General features: G+C 43.6%; 2 protein-coding genes across 2 annotated transcripts in view; one reads left to right on the top strand and one right to left on the bottom strand.

Annotated features, from left to right (window-relative positions):
• MED12L (mediator complex subunit 12L) overlaps nt 1–25,483 on the top strand; it is a 479,380-nt gene that overhangs the window by 95,525 nt on the left and 358,372 nt on the right. Inside the window, exons 13-16 of the mRNA XM_075937725.2 lie at nt 2,248–2,358; nt 7,902–8,116; nt 9,778–9,882; nt 10,412–10,588. Of these exons, the coding sequence (XP_075793840.2) occupies nt 2,248–2,358; nt 7,902–8,116; nt 9,778–9,882; nt 10,412–10,588 (608 nt within the window). The remainder of the gene's footprint in view (nt 1–2,247; nt 2,359–7,901; nt 8,117–9,777; nt 9,883–10,411; nt 10,589–25,483) is intronic.
• On the bottom strand, nt 12,269–16,655 carry GPR171 (G protein-coupled receptor 171). The gene is made up of 2 exons (XM_014569961.4): nt 16,380–16,655; nt 12,269–14,722 (listed from the first exon to the last, which is right to left on the bottom strand). The coding sequence occupies exon 2, from the start codon at nt 14,662–14,664 to the stop codon at nt 13,714–13,716; it is 951 nt and encodes a 316-aa protein (XP_014425447.1). The 5' UTR covers nt 14,665–14,722; nt 16,380–16,655; the 3' UTR covers nt 12,269–13,713.

Genomic DNA, 25,483 nt, shown 5'->3' with positions numbered 1-25,483 from the left:
GCTTCTTATTTGTAGTTTCTATTATCCCCGCCACAAATTTTCATGTGATCATAATTTTCCGAAATATTTCATTTTTGTACTGAAGATTTCCATTGCGTTCTGTGCTTGAAGGTGGATTTTTGGAAAACTTGAGGGAACTTCTTTTATCCTTGTTTGGACTGAAGCATGAGGAAGGGGAAAAGTATTCTTTCCGTGCATAATACATAAAATAAAGTAATAAGACTGTCCTTCTTTGATTTCACGAGGAATTCAAAACAGCTTACTTTTATTTGGTATATAATCAATACTCAGTGATTAACTTGAAAAGGAAACTGGTCAGATTATAAGCAAGTGGGAAAATCACTAGTTAAATGAGTGAGCTAAGTAGCCATCAGATATTTCTTCTTCTAACGAAATTCTTTTATGACTTTTATTAAAACATTTTCTCCTGACTCAGAAGCCTGACAAGCACTGGGCTGCAGACACTTTTTGCACGGAGGAGATTTAGAAATGCACATTACAAAATCTGTCTTTAGGTGCTTTTGGTCCTGCTTTGGTAAGAACTGCCCACGGTTTTAATCAACACTCGTGTTTACACTCTCTGGGAGGGCTGGCCTTACCATGAGGTGAACTGAGGCAGCCGCCTCAGGTGCCAGACTGGGGGGGGGGGAGAGGTGCCACTAGGACCCAGAGAATTGAGACCTTGCAAACTCAGTTTTTAGACTAGCAAGCGGGAATGGGGGCATCATTTGAGCTCCCCACCTCAGGTGCCAAAATGTTGTGGGATGGCCCTGCTTTCTGGGACTGAGATCTATTTTAAATATTACATTGGATTGCTGTGACTAGGAACTGCTGTTCTGGGCTCATAGTAATGGACACTGAAGCCATATGCGGATGAATGGGCAAACTGTCCCCAGTTCCTTGTCTATCTCCTTGCTCTGATTCAGAGGATTTGCTTGCCCACCTTGAGTGTGCCTTGGCTTTTCGTATTCTTTTTATAGTTGTTTCTTAAGATCAGTGGCGGCCCGTCCGCAGAGGCGAACTAGTCTGTTGCCTACGGCGCCAAAGTTAAACAGCTTTGAGGGGTTTGGAGGCGGGGGCGCCAATCGCGCATTTTGCCTAGAGCACCAGTTGCTGGCAGCTTGACTACGGCTGCTCCTGCTTAAGATTAGTTAGTTGTTAGTAGCAAAATGCAGGACAATGTAGCATTTTGTTAGTAATAGTGTTAGTTAGTAGTCAGAGGATTTTTCCCCCTCCTCTCTTATTGGAAAGACACTGTTCATCTCAGTCTGCTACTGTCAAGGTCAGTCTTGCTTTTTTACAGTCTTATTAACAAGCCAACACCTGTCAGTCTCCATTTGCATCTACATTACTACACTCCCCATCAGTGGTACCATCATGCACCAGTAGCTTTGGCTACTGCGTCTTTGGCTACTGTGTCAGTACCCTACTCAGTAAAGCCACGAGTTTAGATACACAAGGGACCTGTCCATAATGGATGAACTGGAATCCCACCTTTCATGGGTAAGGAGCATCTTTGTATACCAACACCTTGATTGCTACTGTACCCTAGTAATGCAGGACTTTCCATTCATTTCTCTGGGAGCTTCTATGTTGGATGATGATGAGGAAGACCGAGACTTCCAGTTGGTCTTTTATTTCAATCCAGGGCTACCTGCAAATCCTGTGAGAAGCCCATTCTCTGACAGTTATAGGGAAGATCAAAATTATCATAAAGGTTGGTGGAACCTGCCCTGCATGCCACCTACACTGCCATATGGGCTCCCCATTGGTAGTACAGAGATCTCTGGGCTGCTCACCAACAGCAATTCTTCAGACCACCACCTCAAAGGGAGACAGAGTTGTTGAATCCTCTCCTTCCCAGCCAGTTCACCCACAGGAGGAAATGTGAGGAAACAGAGGTTAGAGTGAATAAAGAGGCTTCCCCTCAAGCAGCCATTTAATCTTCATCTCCAGAAGAAGTAGCTCTATCACCTTCCATGGCTGACAATTTTTGGTAATTTCAAGACCTGATAAAGTGGCTAGTTGACACTCTTTAGATTCCACTTGGAGTGTTCAGGGATTCACAGCACAAGGTGTTGGATACTCTGTGGTCAGCAACACAGATGAGCGTTACCCATGCCTCTGGATTCATCTAAGATTGTGAGACAAACTCCTGCTACAATTTCTCTAAAATTTGAAAAGGTAGATTAAGTATTGTGTTCCTTCTAAGGACTCTGATTTCCTCCTCTTCCATCCTCTTGCTAGCTTCCAAGTCATGGATGTACAGCAGTTCTGTTCCATTTGACAAGGACCAAAACAGACTGGATCTATTTGGATCTGTTCATCTGCAAACCTGCAGTTCAGGATCACAAACTTGTAAGTGGTTGTGGCCAAATATAGTTTCACAAATGATTGTAGTAGATCAGCACAGGGATGTAGTAAATTCAGGAGTCACTGGTGTGGCGTTCTGACATGTCCCCTTCTCCGTCAATGATGATACAGCCGAATGTTTATGTGTTTCTGTATTTCATGCTAGGTCTGCATAGATAGCTAGCATAATAGACTTTAAGAAAGCCCAAAGACCACAGATTCAGATAAAATATGAAGGCACCCGAGTCAGGTTTATTGTCAAACTTAGTACATTAATAGTTGTCGGTAGCCAAATAGACCTCGAGCATCTGTGCATTTTGTACCCATGACAATGGACATGTCTCAGTCAATAGTACGGATTCACTATTGCCATCTGAGCTGGACAAAGAGTTAACTCAAGGTATCCCAACATGTATAGATGGAGATAAACAATCTATGATAACACACCTTACATATCATCTTAACCATTAATGATACGTTTGGTACCTCCTCTTGTACTTTCCTCCAAAGCATTCCTGTTTACCACCTGTTGTTATGCTTTCACTCCTGTTGTTTCAAACTATTTTATCATGTACTAAGTTGGGGTGTCCTTGTACTGTCCTGATGGAATATATTTACATATTTCATGTGCTTTTAGCAGTGCTAGCAGTTCTAGGGCTGAGACACATGGACTTGCATGCAAATATCTGCTTTTGAAAAGGCCTGTCTATTACTTCTAGTACAGTATAACTCTTGCTTACTTTGGTTCAGATGTTATGCTTAAAAGAAGCACACGGGATCTTTTTCAGGGAGATAAGGCAAGATACCATATTTATTGATAATGTAACAATGTAGCATATGCATTTATACACACACACACACACACACACACTCTCTCACTCTTTCTCTTTCTCTCTTCCTGCTGATAGAATAGTTACCAGTCTGTAGCTCAACCCTACTTATTGGCCAGATAAGTTGGGTACGAGGGAGGAGCCGGGTTCTTGTCAGACCGGGCTGATGCTCCACGCCATAGAAGGAGGAAACCTGAAGACCAATACAAGACACAGTCCTCTAATATCAGTATGCTGACAACCCCTCCTCAGTGTTATCAGTTCCCTATCAGGGAGTGCCTGCCACTAACTTTAGGGTTCGTCATTCTACCCCTGTCCAGTCTTTGTCATCAAAGTGCTTAGCCTGATTGATAACTGTTTGGTGCCTTTGAGTTTTGGCTGATCATCTGGGCATGCAGTGGCCTTCATACCTATCACTCTTAAAACATTCTCTCTCCCATTCACACAAACAACACATTTACAGATTTGCAGCAAAGAAAAAGATTGCTTACAAGCCTCATTCCAAATACCTAGGTGTAACATTTGACTGTACGCTCTCCTTCCAATGCCATCTGGAACAAAGGAGAAACTAAAGCCAAGGATCAATCTTCTGAGAAATCTGACTGTAACTAGTTGGGGAGTGAGAGCATGCACCTTGAGGACCTCAGCAATAGCCCTGGTATATTCTGTTGCTGAATATTGCTCTTCTGTGTGGCTAGAAAGTGGCCACACAAACTTAGTCATCACTCAACTGAATAACGCCATGCGAGTGATAACTGGAACTTTAAAGCCCACTGCCATAAAATGGTTACTACTGCTGGCAAACATCGCCCCACCAAGCATTCGTTGGTGGGAACAGGAATGCAGACTATACCAACGTATCAGCCGCAGCAGCCAACCTCTTCCCATCCAGAAATACTTTGATCAGCCACCAACATCGCATCTAAAATCATGTAAGCCTCCCTGGTCGCGAATGAAGGAAGTCATGGCCAATGTCAAGGAACTATGGCGAGCTGAATGGCAGTAAGTAGACGTCCTAAACAAACACCTTATGTCAGATCCACCACTGAGTAGAAAAGCTTCGATCTTCTCCGGAGACTGTGGTGTGTCCTAAACTGGCTTAGGACTGGTCAGGGCAGATGCAGTTAACTACTGCATAAGTGAAATTTGTTGCCATCCCCACCTAGTGATTGTGGCAGTCCGTAAACTATGCATCACATTGTTGCAGAATGCCCAACACGAATATTTACTGTCTTATTGGAGGATATCCACAATCTAACCAGCGACGGTGTTCATGGTCTGGAGAGCTTGGATGTCCAACTTTGATGAAGAAATATAGAATTGAACATAACATTTGAAAGAAGCATAGAACAAAGGGTACTTCTAGCCACTTCTCTTAAACGCCTTTCTTTCTATTACAAGGCTTTATCTAATACTGATATCACTATGCATTGCAATGTTCCATCCCTTCACTTTAACTTCAGAACATGATCACATCCAGCAGAGCTGGAGCTAAGTTAGCAAAGCTGCCGTATGCTTGTCTGAGGCCTACATCTTGTGTTTGTTTTTAAAATATAATCAAAACCTTATATTATAATATAATTCATTATAATTAACTTAGTACCTAGAAGGCTACACAGGCACCAGGTTCATGCTTCAGGCTCTTTCTTTGTCCTACATTCCCCCACTTTTTGTCTTTTTATGGGGAGGATGTTTACCCATAATCCCAGAGAAACATAATGCATGGACTGAAGGTGACCCAGTGGGCTAAACACTGTTGTGTGGTCACCTTATTTATTGTTCTCACATTCACGCCCCGTCTGTCCCTTGTATGACTGTTGGACAGATTTTATTTGCCAATTGTTAAGTCCCTTCTGTTGGCCTGGGAATGTTAGGTCTGGGACTAATATTCCTCAACCAGACCTAATATAGTTTTATGACTGAACCTTGGAGCACTGCCAGATAGGAAATATATATGGATAATGCGGATAAGGTGTGTATATTTGTAATGAATGTGAATATATAAGTATGGGTGCCTATGACACCATCTTATACCCAAACATAATCATATTTATAATATGATGTGGTTGTCTGGCTCTTATAAATGTAGTGCCACAGTGTGACGGTCTTGCCACTCCCCTTCCTATCCGGGAGAAAGGGGGAGGGGAGGGCAGGCGTCCGATACGTCTATATCTATCCGAGTCGTCCCCGCCTTGGGGCGCCCGGTGCCCCGTCAGTGAGGTCCTCCAGTCGTTCGGCGGCGAGTGCTCCTCCTCCGGCACGTTCTCCCAAGCGGAGGGGGGAAAAAGGGGGCCCGGGCCCGCCCACTCTCACGGGCCCCGGCGCAGGGCCCTAAGGACTCCGACTGACTACCAGTCGGGGTCCGGCTGACGGGGGTGTGCCCCTAAACGCATCAGCCCACGGGCTTCCTCACCGCCCTGCCCTGGGCCACTTCCTTTTCTCCCCTCGGTGGTCCTTACCCCCAGCGGCGGTGCGTCTCAGCGGGGCGACAGAGTGGGGGGGTGTCGCGGTCCTTCCAGGCGAGTAGCGTCTCTCCGTCCAGCTGCTCTCCCCTCTTTGCTTGTGTGGCTTGGCGGTATTTGAACCTCCCGGCGGGCCGGCCCCCCCCCCGGTGGTCGTCCCGCCCCCCTCCCCGGTTGGGGCCGTTGATTGGCCTCTCGGCCCGTCCGGGCTGGCCCCTGCACCTATCCGGCGGCGGCCGGGCGGCTGCCCAGCTGAGCCGCGCCTTTGCTCAGCTGATCCGCGGAGCTGCCCCGCCAAGCCGCGCCTCCGCTCAGCTGAGCCGCGGCGCCCCTGCTCAGCTGAGCTGCGGCGTTTCTGCTGAGCCGCGGCTTGGGAGCAGCCGGCGCACAGCCGGTATCTGCTCCGCAGCTTCTCGGCGCAGAGCCCCTGTCTTTCAGTGCGGGGCTTTGCTGCCCCGTCACACACAGGTAGGAACACACTTCTATTAGGGATGTTACAGTTACCATTATTGGTTATAGGCTGAGTGTTTTGCAATAGTGAGATAAGCATTGTTACAGCGTGTGCCACGAGACTATGTATATGAGAAGTAAAACAGAAATTTGGAATAGTGACATTACAAATGAGGTCTTTATATATATTGGTATTTTAATTGGTTACTACACAGTACCGTCCTGGCAATGGGGTTTATTGCAGGGATTGGTTCCTGGGTTAGTGTTTCTGTTGTGTGGTGTGTACTGGACACACACCAGACATCAAGAATGGTAACATTCAAAAAACAGTAGGAGAACACTTTAACCTCCCTGGACACTCAGTAACAGACTTGAAAGTTGCCATACTTGAGAAACAAAAACAAAAACAAAATCATTGAAAAAGAGACTTCATTATGAAATTGCAGAGCCTGGAATCCATATGCAAACTTGACACTGTCATAATAGGTCTGAATAAAGAGCGAGAGTGGCTAGCTCACTACAAAAAGTAATTTTCCTTTTTTTGATATTCACACCTTCTCATCAACTGTTGAGAGTGGGCCACATTCACCCTGATTGAATTGACTTCATTAGCACTGGTCCGCCATATAGTTAAATAGCACTCCCATCTTTGTGTGTGTTTATATACCTGCCAAACTGAAGTTTTCATTTCATGCATGTGACACAGTGGGTTCCAGCCCATGAAAGCTTATGCTCAAGTAAATTTGTTAGACTTTAAGGTGATGGTGTTTTTTGGTTGAAACCGACAACATGGCTACCCCTCTGAAATTGATTTCATAGGAAATTATTGCTGCTATAGACCAATGATTGTGTTTTAAACCAGTTTCAGATTTTGCAGCTCAACTTTTGTACTTTGAAATACTTGTTGAGCTGAATTTGTGGTTGCTTCCTAGCAGATGGTTTTGCTTCCTATTAGAGAAGTTGTGGTAAAGAGCTACTTTCCGCTACCTCTGCATGATTACAAACATGAAATGCTTGATGTGTTAGACTGAGCAAAATTTTGCTATTGCTGTGACAAATGAAAATATTATGTGAAATAGTAATCTTCAAAAATGATTATTCATTCTTGATTCTTTGTCAGTCAGAGGTAACTCATTGGCAAAAGTGGATGATTGTTTCTTTCAATAAACTCTTTTCTTGTACATACATGGATATGTTTAACTGAAGAAAATAAAGTCCGCATTTATGTGTACAAACATAATTTCCCAAATACTTTTCTAAAATAATATTTCAAAGGATTTAATTTTTGTGTTAAAGTGTTTAGTAAAAAGCATAATTTTGTATAGTTCCTAAAATGCCCCAATAGACAGAAACATAATAAAATCACGAATACTACTTTGGTGAGGTGGGGAGAGATTGTAAGAGAATCTAGTGTATCCACTTTTAAATATGTAATATGCTCAAATTGTTAAACATGGTAGAAATAAAAATGAAAACAATAGAGAGCAGTGAATACCCTACTTGTAATGTAATGGGGGCATAAGTCTATGGAATAGAAGGCTTTGGAATACACTGCCAGAAGATAGTTCTTCAGAGAGGTGCCCTGAATGGTAACAAATCTAAGCATGCCAGTTATGCAGCATTGGATTAGAGTTGGGTTGTTATATAAAAGATACAAACGGTTCTTGGACAACCATCTCTCCCCCCCCAAAAAAGGCTGCTGTTAAAATGGTTAAGACAAAACATAAAATATATCGAAAGGCTTTGCATTTTTGTGGAATTAAAGAGCACACTTATGTTTTGAATGACAATTGATTTATTTTGGTAGCTGACCCAAAGAGTGACTATGAGAAGACAGAATTTTTGAATCTGGTGCTGCTGTTCTGTGAGTTTATTCGACATGAAGTTTTCTCCCATGATGCATACATGTGCACTTTAATATCACGTGGGGACTTGTCAGTTACTGCAACTACTCGACCACGCTCACCTACAGGAGAAATTGTGGATGAACACTATTCTAAAGACCATGATGTGAAATTGGAGGTAAAAATACACAGCTTAACCTTTCTTTTTAATCTTGCACTCAAGGTTCAGTAACAAAAAAATCCTTTTAAAAGCAGCTTTCCACACAAGGAAAGCCAAACTTCAAACCTGAGCTTTTAATAATTGGGAAAGAATTGAAAATGAAAATAATCTGTTGTATTTGGAGCCCTATGTCAAATGTGCCTGTATCCCTATACTTTAAAATACCCCAGCTGCAGTGCAGGTATTATGAACTGCATTTAGTTGAAGATGGTAATTCAAGGCTGTGCTTCTGATTCATGTACAATCTCATCTGGAAACTCTAAGTTTCAGGAAAGCCAATCGAAGTAAAGGGAGAAGTACTATCCCACAAGGGAGGACAGGCAGCAATACTGATGGAAGCAGTTTTGAATTCTGTAGGAGCCCATATAAGCAGAGTCAACTTAGGGGGAGATACTGATTTTTGGTGAACACGATATGCTATCTGTCTTTTGTCTCCCTCTCAACCAGTTTGCCCTAGATTAATCTTTGGTATATGGATATGAATTATAAAATCTTTTTATACATTAGGGAATATTGTGAATATTGACTGAAGGAATGGTTCATTTTTTGCCTGACTTTGAACAATACAGGCAGTCCCCGGGTTACGTACAAGATAGGGACTGTAGGTTTGTTCTTAAGTTGAATCTATATGTAAGTCGGAACTGGCGTCAGCCGCTGCTGAAACTGATCAGTTTCAACCGCGGCTGAATCTGGACGCCAGTTCTGACTTACATACAGATTCAACTTAAGAAACCCAGGCGTCCCCAAGTCAGCTGCTGCTGAAACTGATCAGCGGCTGATTCCAGGAAGCCTGGGGCAGAGCAACTCTGCCTCGGGCTTCCTGTAGTCAGCCGCTGGTCAGTTTCAGCAGCGGCTGACTTGGGGACGCCTGGGACAGAGCAGCTGGGGTGCTGCTGGGTTGCTCCTTGCGGTTCCTGCCTGTACAAGTATTTCTGCGGGACCAACCCGGCAGCCCCCAGCTGCTCTACTCCAGGGGTAGGCAAGAAAAGCCTGGTCTGCTGGGGGGAGGGGGGGCACTAGCTGCACCACCCCCACCCCCAGCAGACCAGGGAGACAGGGGTGGTGGGACCGCCCAAGTCCTCCACGGCTTTGCTCCGTCTCCCTGGTCTGCTGACCTGGGAGACACGGAGCAAAGCTGTGGAGCACGCCTGCAGCGGGACAGCCCAAGCGCACTTGAGCTGTCGCCCTGCGGGCGTGCTCCGCGGCTTTGCTCCCCATCTCCCTGGTCTGCTGGTCGGGAGACGGGGAGCAAAGCCTTGGAGCACGCCCGCAGGGGGACAGCTCAAGCGCGCCCGGACTGTCCCGCTGCGGGCGTGCTCCAAGGCTTTGCTCCCCATCTCCCTGCAGACCAGGGAGACGGGGAGCAGCTTTCCTCGCCCCGGAGGACGGGGGTGGTGGACCGCAGCGCATCTGGGCGTCCCGCCGCTCCCGTCCTCCGGGGGGAGAAAAGCCCCGTTCGTAACTGCGGATCCGACATAAGTCGGATCCGCGTAACTCGGGGACTGCCTGTACAAGTATTTCTTAATTTTCAAATGGATGGAATTTTTGACTTTATGACCAAACACAGAGTTTTCATTGTAATCTGACTGGTGTTTGTTTCTCTCTCTGGTGATTATTAGGAACATAGTATTATGGAACATATGGGCATTGAATCAGGAACCACTAACATTTTTGATGACGTAGACAAGAATGACTTTAAGACAGATTTTGGTTCGGAGTTTCCAGTAGGTTTAATTTTTTATTTTTCTGCACATCATGCATTTCTTTGCCCCTTGCTTGCTATTTGCACAAAAATATGTTCTCAGTGATCCTGAAGTCGAACCATCTTATTTTTGTCATATGACTAATATTCTTTCATTTCCAATCCTTGTACTGTTACAGGTATAGGGTATTACATTGTAACCTCCATATACTGACCTGTTACAGCATCCCTTCATTTCTGCATTGCAGCACTCTCACTGATTTCCACACTTGCCCCTCAGTCATCTCCAGCATAGCAAAGCACTGTTAGTCTGTAAATAAACACACTACACAACATGACCCCAAGTATTTCTACAGTGTATTTTTTTAAATGTGGAGCCTGATTGTCTAATTTCATGATGGTTTAAATCCTGAGCATCTCCACTGAGATCAGAAAGTTCTGCTTGTATAAGATGAGTATAAACAGGAGCAAAATCAAACCTATTGTGCAGTGGTTGGACAGTGAATGTTTCAGTTTACAGTAATCTTAAACATTTCTTTTACATGGCTTAGATTTTTTCTCCAATGCCTGGGGAACCTTGTGAGAATGTGAACTCTTCTTTAGACAGAAGAATTTCAATTAACAGTGAGATGTCGGTGAAGAGAGAAAAATTGAGAGAACTGATTTTTCCATCCAGTTACGACCTCCTTCGCCACTTGCAATATGCAACACACTTCCCCATCCCTCAGGTAAGTTAACTCCTTACATTTTAATTTTCTGTGTAAATGTATAGATTGATGATGGTAAAGCACGGAGATAAAAGAATAAAACTACTCGGAGGATGAGATGTTCTTAAGGCTTCTTCCTGTACTGGGTCATTTAAAAAAAGTTATCTGGTTTCTTCTGGATGATGATGATAATATATACTTGAAATTTTGGAAAATGTGTATTTAAATATTAGGTTTTATATAATAGATTATTTTTTGGCTAGAGCTTCATAATTAACCACCCAGGGGATTTAGATGAACAAAATATGTGCTCCTGCATTGAGAATGAAATTCCTTGTGTTCCTCACCTCATTCGGTCATTTGGTTTGTTTGGAGAACTTTGGTTTGTTTGTGAGGGTCTTGGCTGGACAGAAACCACAATTTGCTGGTGCAGTGTAGTTTTTTTATCTCCTCCCGGATTGCCATTACAGCTGCTGTTACACTAATTTTATTTTTTTTTACAGCTGCTGTTACACTAATTTTATTTTTAATCCTGTTGTGCAATGCATTGGATTACTGTGTCTGAATACTGAGCATATTTAGAGCTGAGGATCGTGCAAGATGCATCAAGGATCTTCTTTGTTGTTTTAAGTGTTTCATATTTTAACAAGCCTTTCATGTGGCTGTTTTGCTGTTTAGGTATAGATATATGCATAGGCAATATATCTTCTTATAACATAGGGTGTTATGCTAGAGGAAGCAAATTAATACAGGTTGAACCTCTGTAAACTGGGACTCTTTGGCCTGGCAGCATCCATGGTACAATAGTACATTGGGCTGGGCTGCCTGCTGGAGGGAGGGGCAGAAATGACCTCTTCTGGTCCAGCAAAATCCCTCAACTGGGACCAGTCAGGTCCCAAGGGTGCTGGACCAGGAAGGTCCAACCTGTACTGCGGTGATGGCCAACAATCGCCAACATTCTTAACCACAAGATCACTTTTTTCAGTTTAAGTGTAATGTAAGATCTTGCCCCACTTCCTTCCCTCCCCTTTTCTTGAGGCCCCACTGCTACTCAACCCTGCTCACTTCATCCCATGCTACTCATGGGTCGTGAGGTGAGAGTGAAGGACAGTGTGTGTTTGTGAGAATGACAGACACACACACAGTGAGAGTGACAGAGATTCGCATTGCCAAACTCTCTCCATCCTCTTCTCTCTGCGTGGAGATAGGGTACAGGAATGGGAGAGAGGTACTCTGACATCAGCACCCTGCCTCTTTTCCCTTCCACACACAGCACAGCAAGCAGGAAGATTTCAGAGACAGTTCTAAGGCAGAGACCGGGAGCAGCATGACAGTGGGTGAAGGGGCAACTGAAGTGCCCAGCGCTTGATAGCTTCCTAGACAAACTAGTCAGGATCACCTGTCAGAGGCTTCAAGATCTACTGGTAGATCCCAATCTACTGGTTGGTGACCTCTGCTGTACTGCATTAAAATGGCTTATGGATCAAATAAACAATTAGACCGAATAGGAAGTTGGATACTGTTAGTCACTAGAATATTCATTTTCTGTAGAGTTAGTTGACTACTGTCTGGGTAACTTCCTGATAGATTCTGATTCCCTTATTTCTCACCTCTACTGTCAATTATCACTCAGAAAATGAAACAAATTAAACAGAAAAATTATCAATGTATGAGATTTAGTAATGGTGAAAAATGGTGAAATGTGTGTGGCTTGAAGACTTAAGGTAGGTTTTTCTTCCTTGGGTCTTTTTTTTGTTTTGTGTTTTGTTTTGACCTTTAACTGTAGGCTCTTCAGAAATGAAGGGAGATCGTGTTAAGGCCCCAGAAAACCCCACCGTTCCAGTACATACCCTTGCTGGCAGCTTCAGGAGAGTGGCCAAGTACTGAATAAGCCAAGAGATTGAGCCTACATTCACCCCAAACAAAGAAAAACTGATAATTTTAGAACACAGAACAAAATTGCATCAGTTATTGTAGTTATCAGATCGAGGTGGGATGCAGTGTAACACCAATAATCACTTCTGCTTTAAAAATTATAAGAAGCTTAGAGTTGAATTTTTCTTACTCTTAAATTCTTGCTATTAGATGTTGGATGAGCGATCTGTCCAGATTTATTGTGGGCGCTCCTTTACTGTTGGTAAAAATACGAATACATTTTTGCAGGTCAATAAATGAAGACAGTCCAGTTTGTTATATTTCTGAAGTATTTTTGCTTTACCGTTAGAACAAATCCCCACTAGCAGTAACTTGTATTTGTCTTTGATTTATTGGGCGTTTAAGATACTTTATTTTTTTAAATGTCTTGTATATAAATATCACATAGCTTGTTTATTGGTGGTATTTTTTCTTTAAAATGTCATAAAATCACAAACATACAAAAATGGAGTATTTAAATTTTGTCTATTCACTCGTTGTTTGTTCACCTACCCTCTTTAATCTGCAACGTTTACTCAGGTAATTTACGTATTACCACAATTTTAATATTCAGTAACATCACAAAATGGGAAAGAAGGTATTAAAACATGAAAAAAATTATTTGTAAGCAACTGCAGAGGTGATATTGGCAGATACAGAACATTTTAAATCAGTGCAGTTTAAAATCACTTTCTAGAGAAAGTGGTGCCCTTTGAAATGCATTTGGATTAATTATGGCTGTGGAAAGTTGTTGTAGCTTATCAGTTGCTGTTGAGTATATTCTTCCTTTATTATACCAGGTAAAACTATTGTAGAAAGCATTTAACATTATTACCGTGTAGTAAAGGTGAGTCCAGATATTCTCAACCCCTAAACCTTTATCAAATATGTTTGAATATTTTCAATAAGTTGCATTGTGAAACGTGTTTGGATCTTGCCTCAGGATTAGGACTTTAGTATGACTGGTCATATGTTCTTAAGTAAGCATAATGCATTAAAATATTCCTAGAACTATTATCACATCTTCTGGAACTGTATAATATTCCAGATTGGTGAAAGAAACTGAAAGACTAACGTGATGCTGCTCCATCATTAAGGTTTTCTTCTGTACAGAATTAGGGTTTGACAGAAATTTTATTGATCTTGTTAGCCATATATGCAGCAGTTGCACATACTACATATGCACACACAGGCAGAAATATACAGTACTTTTGTATATAATGCACCTTTTCTCAATTATCTTCTTCTCCTGGGAGAGCCTTTGTTTCTTTATGTGTAGTAAATGTTTCAGTAATTTTTAGTCTAAATGACTTGGAAAGATAAAAATACAAAATAGGATCAAAACAAAGATTAGACACTGCAAACAGTAGGGTGGATTCCTTTGCTTTAAAGAGGGATTGTTTCAGAAGGCAGTCAGTTATAGCATCACTCTGGCTCAAAGTGTAGGGGATCCGAACGATGTGGTAAGGAACAAAACACATGATGTAGCCTATAGTTATTAGTAGTATGTTTACCTGGGCTTTCTTAAAGTTTGCATAACTGTCACTGTATTTGTTTCGGTAAAGTTGTCTAAGAACAACAAAATTGGAAATGAGTATCATGGCTGAAAAATTCAGGAATATTGCGGTACATATAAAATTAGTAAATACATGCCATTCTTTTCCAAACTTTGTTTTGAACTCAATACACCCCACAGTAGGCTTCTGTTCTATTTCTCTGATTGGAATCACCATGTTAGGCACCATTATAAGGAGAACCATAAGCCATACAACTGCAGATAACATCTTGGCAAAACCAGGTTCCTGGATTCGATAAATCTTAGAACTGTGCATTAACTGGAGGCAGCGGTCCATGCTTACAAATCCCAAAAATATGATTGATAAGTACATGTTAATATAGATGAGGCAAGCTGTCACTTGGCAGTGGAATATCATCAGTTTCCAGGGGGCAATACCTAAGTCAACGATTATTTTAACTGGCAATGCCAGAGTCAACAAGAAGTCCGTTGTTAGGAGGTTAATTAGATAGATGCTCATACATTTTTGTTTCTGATCCTTTTGAGTGAATGCCCATAAGGCAAAACAACTCCCAATAAATCCAATGAGAAAAATTAAGTAGTAAAAATAGGTAAATGGTTCCAATTGACGGTAGATGCTGCAATTTGAAATATTGCTTGAGGACATTTTAATTATCTTGAGGAAAAGTAAGATGTTTTGTTTTCTTCTTAAAGCTATTCAGATTCTAAAAAGAGAGAAAAAATAAGATATTAGAATTAATCATTGTGAGAATTTTATTCCAGTATAAATGTGTGACTAGACTTGGGAGTGAATTTAGTAAAACTGAAGTATTTGTCTTTCTGTGTCCCACAAATTGGGACTATTTGTGTGTATAAATTTACTAGTGTCTGCAGGGCTGACTGTATGGTCACTTCCACTTCATGGTGGAAAACATTTTCAATGCTGCCAAGCAGTTGATCCAAAATAAATAATAAACCCCCAAACAAAATCACACAACACCAGATGAGTGGAGTAGGACCAGGGATGTGTCCCTAGAAGATGAGCTGCTACCTCTGAAAGGTGATCACCTTGCTGCCAAGGCTAGCCCAGGTTTTGGTGGATAAGAGAGCCAGTTAGTAAATTGGAGCCATATTTAAAATGTATTTTTTTGAAAAGATGATGTATTTATTCAAAAACAATAAATCAAACCAAATCCCCCAAAAAACCCAGTTAGGTTGACATTTATAAAAATAGTTTATATATAAAAATATTATAAGAGTAGTAAATATTAATAGAATTTTGTCAAAAGCAATATAGTGTCCAACCAATAGAGAGAGAAAGCACAGTAGCCATACTTCTTAGTAAATATTTCTAAAACAGCTGATTCTTCTAGTTGAACAAAAGAAAAAAATTGAATATTTTATGTTAAGAAAACATTTTTCAAAATGTGTTAGTGGTTTAATATTTTCAGGCTTCCTCTGACATTTAGGGAAAGTGTATTTGTCTAAATGGGACCCTAAGTATGGTATTTGGTAAATATGGTAGTCATATTTAACTACCTAAAATGACTATCAGTGCTTATTAGTAGCTACACTGGCGTGGGAACACAGACCGAAAAGGAAATGAGTGAGTTAAAGTTTTTCTGAGAAATAAGAAAGGGAAAGAAGTCTTTCTTGAAGTACTTTGAACCATAACAGTTTTCTATTTATGCAGCACAGCCTGTTTAATTTGCTGAAAATTCTGTTTATTTTAGTGATCAAATATAATTCTAGGTTAAATGTTACGTGAGTAGTAACAATTGACAGTAAGACCAAATAATTAAGTTATATTGACACAGTGTGTTGCGTGTGTGTATAAATGCAACTACTTGAAGCTACTGAGTGGCAAGAAATAAGATCTATAACATGATGATAATCATCCTTCAGCAAATGGAGGATGTTGCACTCCCAAAAAAAAAAAAAAAAAAAAAGAGAGTATTAAACTGAGGCCAAACCAAGTTGACTGCCCACAAGGAACAGAGGAAATGGTTGGCTTGTTCCTGAGCTAACAGAAGGTAGGAGACACACTCCCAATATGAAAGTGAATTCAAAATGTCATTCCACGATGAGTATTTTGTTTGATTTCAGAGAAGCTTGTGAATAAGCTGTATCCAGTGCTCTTTGCTCAGAAACTGCCCCACTAAAGCCTTTTTTTCATGTGAAAGGAGGGTCTCCAAAGGCAAGATATTCAAAATGGAGATCATGAAGTAACACTTACTATGTACAGTGAAAACTGTTAGTGCTTTTAAATATTTAACCTGTTAGGTTTTCAGTGCCTTTGCTGTATTAAGTATTTTATGCAATAGATTTACCTTGATGTAGCTGTACAGATTAAAATGTATAAAAAGCATTTAAAATACATACCTTCCTTTTTAGATTCTGGAGGCTCATAGGCATTAGAAGAAAGTTTGTAAAATGCTTGATTTGTCTCAGCAAGTAGTCACATCTTCTGATAATATGTTAATCCTTTCCCCTTTGTGCGTCAGCTGGTTTTTAGAAGAAATGTCTCTGTGGTTTTCAAATGTGTAGATTGACGTAATTAAAACCAGCACTCAAATTACTAAACCACATGGAAGTTACCTAAAAGGGTCATGAGAGAAAAATTGAAGTGTTCACGGAACAAGCCAGAGCTGTCTTTTTCCTCTTTGGAAGCAGATGTTATGGAACAATGTTTTCTTGAGCTGAAGGCAAACTGACTCTTGCTGTCTGGGAGTCCTGCCTTGCATAGTCATCTACACCTTTTAGTTTCTGTTGTCTTCTGTGAAATGTTGAGAGCATCTTTTAGGACAAAACCAGAGTGAGCTGTGTGGGTAGGAGGCAGCCAGTGAAGGAAAGGAGTTATGAACTCTAATATGCAAATACAAATAGAATGGATTATAATACTTTAACTTTTTGGTGGCATTTGGATATGCTGTCACTCTAGAACTGGGGTCTCAAATGGCTGACCCATGGTCTATCCCCAATCAGAGCAATTGAGCAATCTGGCATAAGAGTCCTAATGGGCTGGGGGTTAACTATCCATTACTGTTCCCCAAGTACTGCCCTTTTTTGCCATTGCCCTGCCCTCTCCCCCACATGGCATGGTGTCCCCTGAGGACACAGCTTTGGGGATCACAGGGGGGGGCCCTGCGACCCCTACTGACTAGTGTCTGAGGAGCCTGGGGAAGCGGAGTGCACTTAGTGGGCCCGACTGTTGCTACTGCATCCTCAGGGGGCATTGGACTGAGAGGGCTGGGTGGTGGCAGTAGGGGCTTGGGCTTGGTTAACAGCCCATCCTCCCCTTCCCTCTTAAGCCGCCCCCCCCCCCCGCCTGCTGGGACTCTTGGTCCAAATTATGCAATTGCTTTGGCCAGGGAAGGCCTGCGGGCTGGCAGTTTGAGACCCCTTCTATATAGAGTAATTTTACCTCCACGTTTCAGCTGGACCTAGGTTTGCCAGGTGTCCAGTATTGACCCGGACAGTCAGGTATCTTCACCTCCTGTCCAGTTAAAAAAATCAGAAAATAACAGACCCCTGAAATGTCTGGTATTTTCTGATTTTTTTTTGGTTTGTTTTTCCCCGGCCAGGAGGCGGAAATACCGGAGCTTCCCTGGTTCCACAGGGAAGCTAAGTTCTGGCTTGAACAAGAACACAAAATGGCTGCTGGCAAAAAGCCTAAAGACCAAGGGGAAGCAATGCCTTCCCTGGGTCTTAGTGCTCAACTACTCTCCTTTTCCTATCTCTATTCTAACTCTGCACTCACTCTGAAAGGGGCCATGCTGTTTTATTATTTCATTTTTTTGCTCAATAACTTTAGTCTCTCCCCCCCCACCACCTTTTTTCCTCAACAGAATTTTTTCCCCAGTATTTTTTTAGTTGGAGGTGGGGGGTTTGGTATTTTTGGTTCAACCATCTGGCAACCCTAGCTGGACCATCAGTGATCCCATGTGCTTGTCAATATGTTGTAATAAAAATGAAGGTTAACAAACATTGATTTGACTGAAAATGAGGAATGAGGCAGGGATGGGTGAGCCTTTTTGGTCCTAGACCACTAACACACAGAAAATTCATTGGGGGCCACACACAAGTGAGAAGCGCAAAAAATCCCCGACCCTCACTGACGTGGCCCCCAAATGAGCAACAGGAAAAAAAAAAACCTGCTCACTTTGCGCCCCTTCAGCTCCAGTGCCGGGGAGGGGGGAGGAGGTGCTGAGGCTCAGTGTTTTACCCCCAGAACCAGATTAACTCTTCTGGGGCCTAGTAGATTTTGTGAGGCATCCCTAGACTATAGAGTAAAAAATGAGAGGTTCAGTATAGGAGTAGGCAAGGGTGGGGTGCAGGGTCTGGGTGGGAGGATGGGTGTGGCAAGGAGTATGGGGTTGGGTCTCCTACATGGTGCAGCTCCCAGGAGGTACACAGGTGGCTCTGTGTGGGTCTACACACTGCAGGCACTGCCCCTGCCCTTCCTATTGGCCAGTGCCTAAAGGGAGCACTTCCCTGTTGCATGCAGAGCCGCTCCTGCTAGGCAGATCCTGCAGCTGGCTCCTTACGCTGTGGGTGGGGGTGTGGGAGGAGGAGGGGGGCCAGCCCACAGTCCATAGGATCCCCATCCTTGGTTTAGTGATTCTGTGGGCCCAAACGTTGGTCTTTTTTTAATGCCTAAATTTGAAATGGAACTTTGGGCTTGTCTAGATGGTGGTGGCCAAGCTCACAGGAGGTGTGTGATTTGTAAAGTGATCTCTAAGGCTACGTCTACACTGGCACCCTTTTCCGGAAATGCTTAAAACAGAACAGTTTTTCTGTTAAACGTATTTCCGGAAAAGCGCGTCTACATTGGCAGGATGCTTTTCTGGAAAAGCACTTTTTCTGGAAAAGCGTCTGCGCCAATGTAGACGCGCTTTTCCGCAAAAAGCCCCGATCATCATTTTCGCGATCTGGGCTTTTTTGCGGAAAAGAAATCTGTGCTGTCTACACTGGCCCTTTTCCAGAACAGTTTTCCGGAAAAGGACTTTTGCCCGAATGGGAGCAGCATAGTTTTTCTGGAAAAGCACTGATGATTTTACAGTAGATCGTCAGTGCTTTTCTGGAAATTCAAGGGGCCAGTGTAGACAGCTGGCAAGTTATTCCGGAAAAGCGGCTGATTTTCCGGAATAAGTGGCCAGTGTAGACACAGCCCAACTATCCTGTGCAGGCCCTGCTGGTGCTCTCTAAAAGGTACCTAATGCTCATTTATGCTGTCCAAACTATTTTAACGTGAGAGAGGTACCTTTTAGAGACTGTCAGCAGGGTCTGTATGGGGCAGTTGGAATCTAGCATGTTAGTGAACTTTATATTTCATACATCTCTGGCATGCTTTTCTGTGCACTATAGGGAAGCTTTGTTTCACATTCACAATGGCTTCCCCTTTCTCCCCACCTCATGCTTTCAACTTATGGCTGGATCCAGAAGAATTAGAAGTGCTAGGTCTCTGTAACGAAGAGGTGATCTTGTACAGGTGTGCCAACAGGCTCCGCAGGGGCCTGCAAGATGTGTGGGGAGCTGGTTCCCAGGTGCAGGAGAGCCAGTCCTGAGTGCACAATGCTGGCCCCAAAGCAGCCCCTAGTGCCGCCCACAGCACAATGTGCTCCCCCCACCCAGCCCTTAGTGTTGGCCAGAGTGTGTGGTGCAACACCATGGCTGCAATTTAAAGGGTCTGGGACTCCAGTAACAGCTGCAGCAACAGTGGCAGGAGCTGGGAGCTCTGGGCCCCTTTGAGTCACCAGGTCCCGGGGCAACTTTCCCTTCCCCACCTTCATTGGCAGGCCTGATCTTGTGGCATGTGATTTGAAACCAGAAGAAGCATAAGAAATTGTAATCAGTAAGTCTTTCTTGTAGAAGTTACAGCCCAGTTTGCAGATTTAAATGTTTCAGATGCTTCTGGTAAACATCTGAGCATACGGACATCTTTCTGAACCAAACTCAAGTTCCAAATCTTTTGAGGTTTGTCAGTCACTACTAAAAATAGATAGTTTGAGGAGGCAGGAAAATCTTCATATTTGCTTTTTAAGGTTAGTGAAAAAATCCTAGACAGTAGAACAAGATGCTGAATTTAGCCTGGGGGGGGCTGTGTTACTTACAATAGCCAATAGAAACTAAAATGTATGGTGTAAACACAGCATCAGGAGCTGAGAGAATCCTCAAGGTCTCAGACAATTGAATGGCTTGCCAAATGGAAGTAGCCATAATTACCAACAAGAATACCCTTATAGCCTACAGACTTGGGAAAAAACTTTCAGAAAAAACGCTGTATGTCTGGTTTCAGGCTTAGTCACAAATTCAGACTCAGACCATGTTTGTCAAATGTTTGCAAAGGTTCATAAAGTTTTTGAGTGATCTTGGATTCAGTTTAGAGCAAGCCTGGCTTCTAGCTAAATCATGCAGAAATGGTGGCTCTATATGTTTTTGACATACCCCAGGTGCTCAAATTTAATTTCATTTTAAAGATTTTTGGAGTTCAAGTTGAACCCAAATCTTAGGCAATGAGTAGTCCTGTGGCACCTTAGAGACTAACAAAAATGTAAAGGATTATGAGCTTTCATAAGTAAGACCCACTTGATCAGATGAGTTGAATGGGAAATAACTGAATCCAGGTTGACAGTGTCAAATTTGTAAGTTACTTCCACTTCATCAGTCTCTCATTGTAACTGGTATGTAAAATTCTTTTATAGAAGAATTGGTATTTTTTAAATCCATGGTTGAGTGTCCAGGTAGGTTAAAATGTTCCCCTAGAGGCTGGTGTGTTTACCATTTCTCATGTCTGATTTGTGTGTCCATTAATCGTTTATTACAGAGACTGACTGGTTTGGCCAACATATATGACAGAGGGGCATTGCTGGCACATATTATATTAGAAAGTGTGTAGTCGTAGGAGCTCCTGCTGTTGTGGTTTGTGAGATTAGGTCAGGGGTGGGCAATAATTTTTAATGGGGGGCCACTGTAAGATTTTGGTCAGTGGTTGAGGGCCACATATCTACTGAGAGGGCTTGGGGTCTAGGACAGAGGTTGGATGTAGAAGGGAGCTTGGGGCAGGAGACTGGGTGCAGAGTCTGAAAGGGAGTGTGGGTGAAAGAGAGGGTTGGGATCTGGGGCAGAGGATTGGGGTACAGAGTTCAGGAGGGAGTGGGGGGGGAGTTCAGGAGAGGATTCTGCCCTGGGGGAGGGGTGTAGGAGAGGGTGCAGGGTCTGGGAGGGAGTTCTGACCTGAGGAAAAGGGTACAGAGAGTTTGGGTGGTGGCCTGGAGCAGGTAGTTGTGGGGAGGTGGAGGGAAGAGAGTAGGGGTGTCAGAGGCAGGCTGTGGCTAGGAGGCACTTACCTAGGCAGCTGCCAGTCAGCAGTTCTGCAGGAACCTGAAGTCTGCAGTAAGAAGCTGCTCCATGTGGCTATGATCTGGCAGGATGATAGAGTTGTGAGAGGGAAGGAGGAGGCTTTATTGGCTGACCCACCCCCAGCAAAAATCTCAGCTGCAATTGGTCAGAAACTGGCCAATGGGTGCTGAGAGATTTTGCTGAGGGGCAGGACAGAGCACAAAGCCTCCCTCCTCGCTCCCAGAATAAAGCAGCTCCATTCAGAGCAGCTGCTACTGCACTGTACTTAAGGGTCCCAGCAAGGCAGCTGTGGGCAGGATCTGGTGGCTTGGCCGGCGGCATCTGGTCTCCTGGCAGCCTCTTGCCCACCCCGGGTTAGATCCTACGATGGTATCACTTGTATAGATATGTGGACAAAGGTTGCAATGGGGTTTGTTGCAGGTTTAGGTTCCTGGGTGAGTGTATCTGAGGTGTAGTGTGTGGCTGCTAGTAAGTACAGTAAACTTCCGATAATCCGGCACCTTTAGGACCCAGGGGGTGCCGGATTATCAGATATGCCGGACTGTCAGAAGGGGGGGCTATGAGGGGTCTGGAGTGGGGTGGGAGGGGATGCCACCCCAGACCCCTCATAGCCCCCCCTTACAATAGTCCGGCTCTGCCCCGGGCGTCCCTGATTCAGCTGCTGCTGGTCAGTTTCAGCAGCAGCTGAATCGGGGATGCCTGCAATAGAGCAGCTGGGGTGCTACCGGGTTGGTCCCGCAGCGCTGAGGGGCGGCGCTATGGCACCAACCCGTCAGCACCCCAGCTGCTCTTGGAGATGCCTGGGGCAGAGCAGCTGGAGTGCTGCCGGGTTGGTCCCGCTGGAGTGCTGCCAGGTTGGTCCCGCAGCGCCAAAAGACGGCGCTGCGGGACCAACCCGGCAGGACCCCAGCTGCTCTGCCCCAGGGATCCCCGATTCAGCCGCTGCTGAAACAGATCACCGGCTGATTCCAGGAAGCCCGGGGCAGAGCTGCTCTGGAAGCCGCTGATCTGGAAGCGCCGCGGTCTGGCCCAGGTCCTCCGCGGCTTTGCTCCGCGTCTCCCTGGTCTGCTGGGGGCGGAGGGGACGCAGCTAGTGCCCCCCCCCCAGCAGACCAGGGAGATGTGGAGCAAAGCCTGGGGCCTGCGGTCGAGCAGGTGGGGTGCTGCCGGTTGGTCCCGCAGCACCGCTCCTTGGCGCTACTGGACCAACCCGGCAGCACCCCAGCTGCTCAGCCCCAGGCGTCCTGATTCAGCTGCTGCTGAATCAGGACGTCTGGGGCAGAGCAGCTGGGGTGCTGCTGGGTTGGTCCAGTAGCGCCGAGGAGCGGCCGCGCTACTGGACCAACCCAGCAGCACCCGAGCTGCTCTACCCCAGGCGTCCCCAAGTTAGCCGCTGCTGAAACTGACCAGCAGCTGACTACAGGAAGCCCGAGGCAGAGTTGCTCTGCCCCAGGCTTCCTGGAATCAGCTGCTGATCAGTTTCAGCAGCAGCTGACTTGGGGACGCCTGGGGTTCTTAAGTTGAATCTGTATGTAAGTCAGAACTGGTGTCCAGATTCAGCGGCTGAATCTGGATGCCAGTTCCGACTTACATACAGATTCAACTTAAGAACAAACCTACAGTCCCTATCTTGTACGTAACCCGGGGACTGCCTGTACATCACTCTTGAATATGTAGTAAGTAGTTTTTGGCTTTGAGCCAGTTATTGAGAGAGCTGAGTTTAATATAAACTCAGTAATCAGGGGAATAATCCAAATGAGTCCTGGAATTTCCCTTTATCCACGTCCATCTTGTGACTATAAGCTTTGTGACTAAAAACTGTGTCCTTAAGGAGTAATTGTTGAAAAGTTTTATTACCAGCATTCAATCATGCAGTTCTTGTGAAAGTTCTTATTGTTTATGAGGAATCTAAGTTCACTCTGGCACTGTTTGTACTGTCCCTGAGTCTCTTCAGGGAGGCTCCTGCACATCTTCTTGGGAAATGAGCAGAGTTCTTGTATTTTTTTTAACCTCTGCATATAAGAGCTACTAAGTTCAGCACACTGTGTCTTTGAGGTGCTTCTGTTTGACAGGTTCAGTTTTTACTCTCTAATATATTTACAAAAACATTAAAACTTCAGATTCTGCCACAAGGGAGTTATATGGATTGTGAGCGGTGTTATCTATGTTGGGGTTGCAGGAGAAGGAATGGAGTTAACTCAAAAAGTAAAACACAAAAAATGGTAATATATTATTTTGTAGTTAAGTATATCTCTTGTGTCTTTAAGACTTTAATCCCATTAGGAAGAGGTATAGTTCTTGTTTGGCACACAGCACTGCGTACAAGAAAGCTGTAGCATAAAAATGGTAATGAGCCGGGCCTCTAAATGACCTAATGCGGCACTTAGTGGCAGCTCATATCAGCTGTGTAATATGTGATAGCAACTATTTTCCGTGACTGGCTTTGTAGTTTTTTATAATTTACAATTAGTTGCTTTTAATTAATGTTTACAATAGGGATGTTAAAATCCGGGTAATTGTGTAAACGTATAACTGCTGAAAAATCTCAGGGGTTACACACACTAGCAGCTGGCTTCCTGAGAGCTGGTGCGTGCTACTCCTGGGGAGCCAGCTGTCGCCCCATGCTGATGCTTCCCTATTAGAGGCAGCAGTGTAGGGCAGTAGGCAGCTCCCCAGGAGCTGGTACGCAGGCAGCAGTATGGGGAGGCAGGCGGGAACTAGTATGCATGGGAAACTGGTGTAAAAGCCAGCTCTCAGCACCAACCAGCTCCCCAGGAGTGGGGCTGGAGCCTGCATGTAACTGTGAACAATAACCTATAAGCCTAGGCTTATCAGTTAACAGTTTACATTGTTATACATTCACATCGCTAGTTTACACGGTGTTTTCAAGATGTGGAGTGCTGGGTGAAATATTTGTATTAGTCAATCCTATTAAGAGATGTTCAATCTATTAAGAGACGTTCCCCTTAAGTATAATTTAATAAAAAAGATGCATGATTAAAACTGAAGAAGAAAATCAATCATTGTGTGGGTGAAAACCTGACCATGCTGAAGTCAGTGAGAGTTCTCTACCTGACTTTGGTGGGACCAGGATTTCATCCTCTGTTTTGACAGAATTTGGGATGAGTTTTCCTCCATGAAATTAATTCCCATTTGTTGAGTTTAGCCCTTTGTTACTGAAAAAAGTGCAATATTTTGTTGGTGGAAAAGGAATTTTAAGTCTAATTTGATATGCTAGTGCAAAGCATTAATATTGCATGTTAATGGGAACATTGATATTTGTCCAGTGTAGTTTGTGTTTTTTCACTACAGACTAGAGCAGGTGTATGAAAGGATGCATAAGTTAGTGTGAGATTTATGAGCATTATGTGGCAGATTTATATGCTCGTATCTATTCACTACTGCAAGAGCCGAGTGACTGAAAAAGCGACACTTAAGAAAAAGGTGGCTTGGAATTCCATTTAGAAATTAAGTTCAAAACCTCACAAACAACTTCATTTTCACAGTGCAAGGATATGTCATAGACAACCTAAGCTAGTGAATGGGATGCATGAGTGGTCCTCCTTCATCTCCCTGGGACACACGATTGTCATGACCAAGATGCTCTTCCAAGATAGGGTAGTTTTGTTAACTGTGCTGGTATTCCTGGAATTTGCAGGGTGTGCCCATTGCACCGTATCCGTGCTTTATTTGGCAATGCTGGGTAAGTCTAATAATGCAGTATATACAAAGAAGAAATTGCATGTCAAGAGATACTCTGGCCATAAATCACAGTAATAATATTAAAATTACTCACAAATCAGTAGAAACCCCCTCTTTGACAAATTCGGATTTTTTGTACCAGGAAGGAGTAATCTACCAATGCAACCAGTGCAGTTTCTCTAAATAAACTGTTCTGTAACTAGACTGATATGAGGAGATCTGAGGCAACATGAAAAATATTGTTTCTGATCACAAAAGAAAGTTCAATCTAGGAATAGGCCCTTATTATGATATTCAGATGAAAATTCAAAATGTGAGGCTGTGAAGGTCTGGGATTTTAGTGTGGGACCACTTCATATAAAACAATAATAAAGAGGGCTCTAGATGGCTTTCCTGAAATGTAGCGTTTTCTTTCTAGTCTT

Source organism: Pelodiscus sinensis, chromosome 10 (assembly GCF_052426305.1).
Source record: "Pelodiscus sinensis isolate ZL-2025 chromosome 10, ASM5242630v1, whole genome shotgun sequence".
Taxonomy (NCBI): domain Eukaryota; kingdom Metazoa; phylum Chordata; order Testudines; family Trionychidae; genus Pelodiscus; species Pelodiscus sinensis.
Note: the sequence above shows the minus strand (reverse complement) of the source record. Positions and strands in the feature narration are given on the sequence as shown.

Bases quoted from the DNA above. Each gene is read 5' to 3' on its own strand.
- GPR171 (XM_014569961.4), bottom strand. From the start codon at position 14,664: ATGTCCTCAAGCAATATTTCAAATTGCAGCATCTACCGTCAATTGGAA.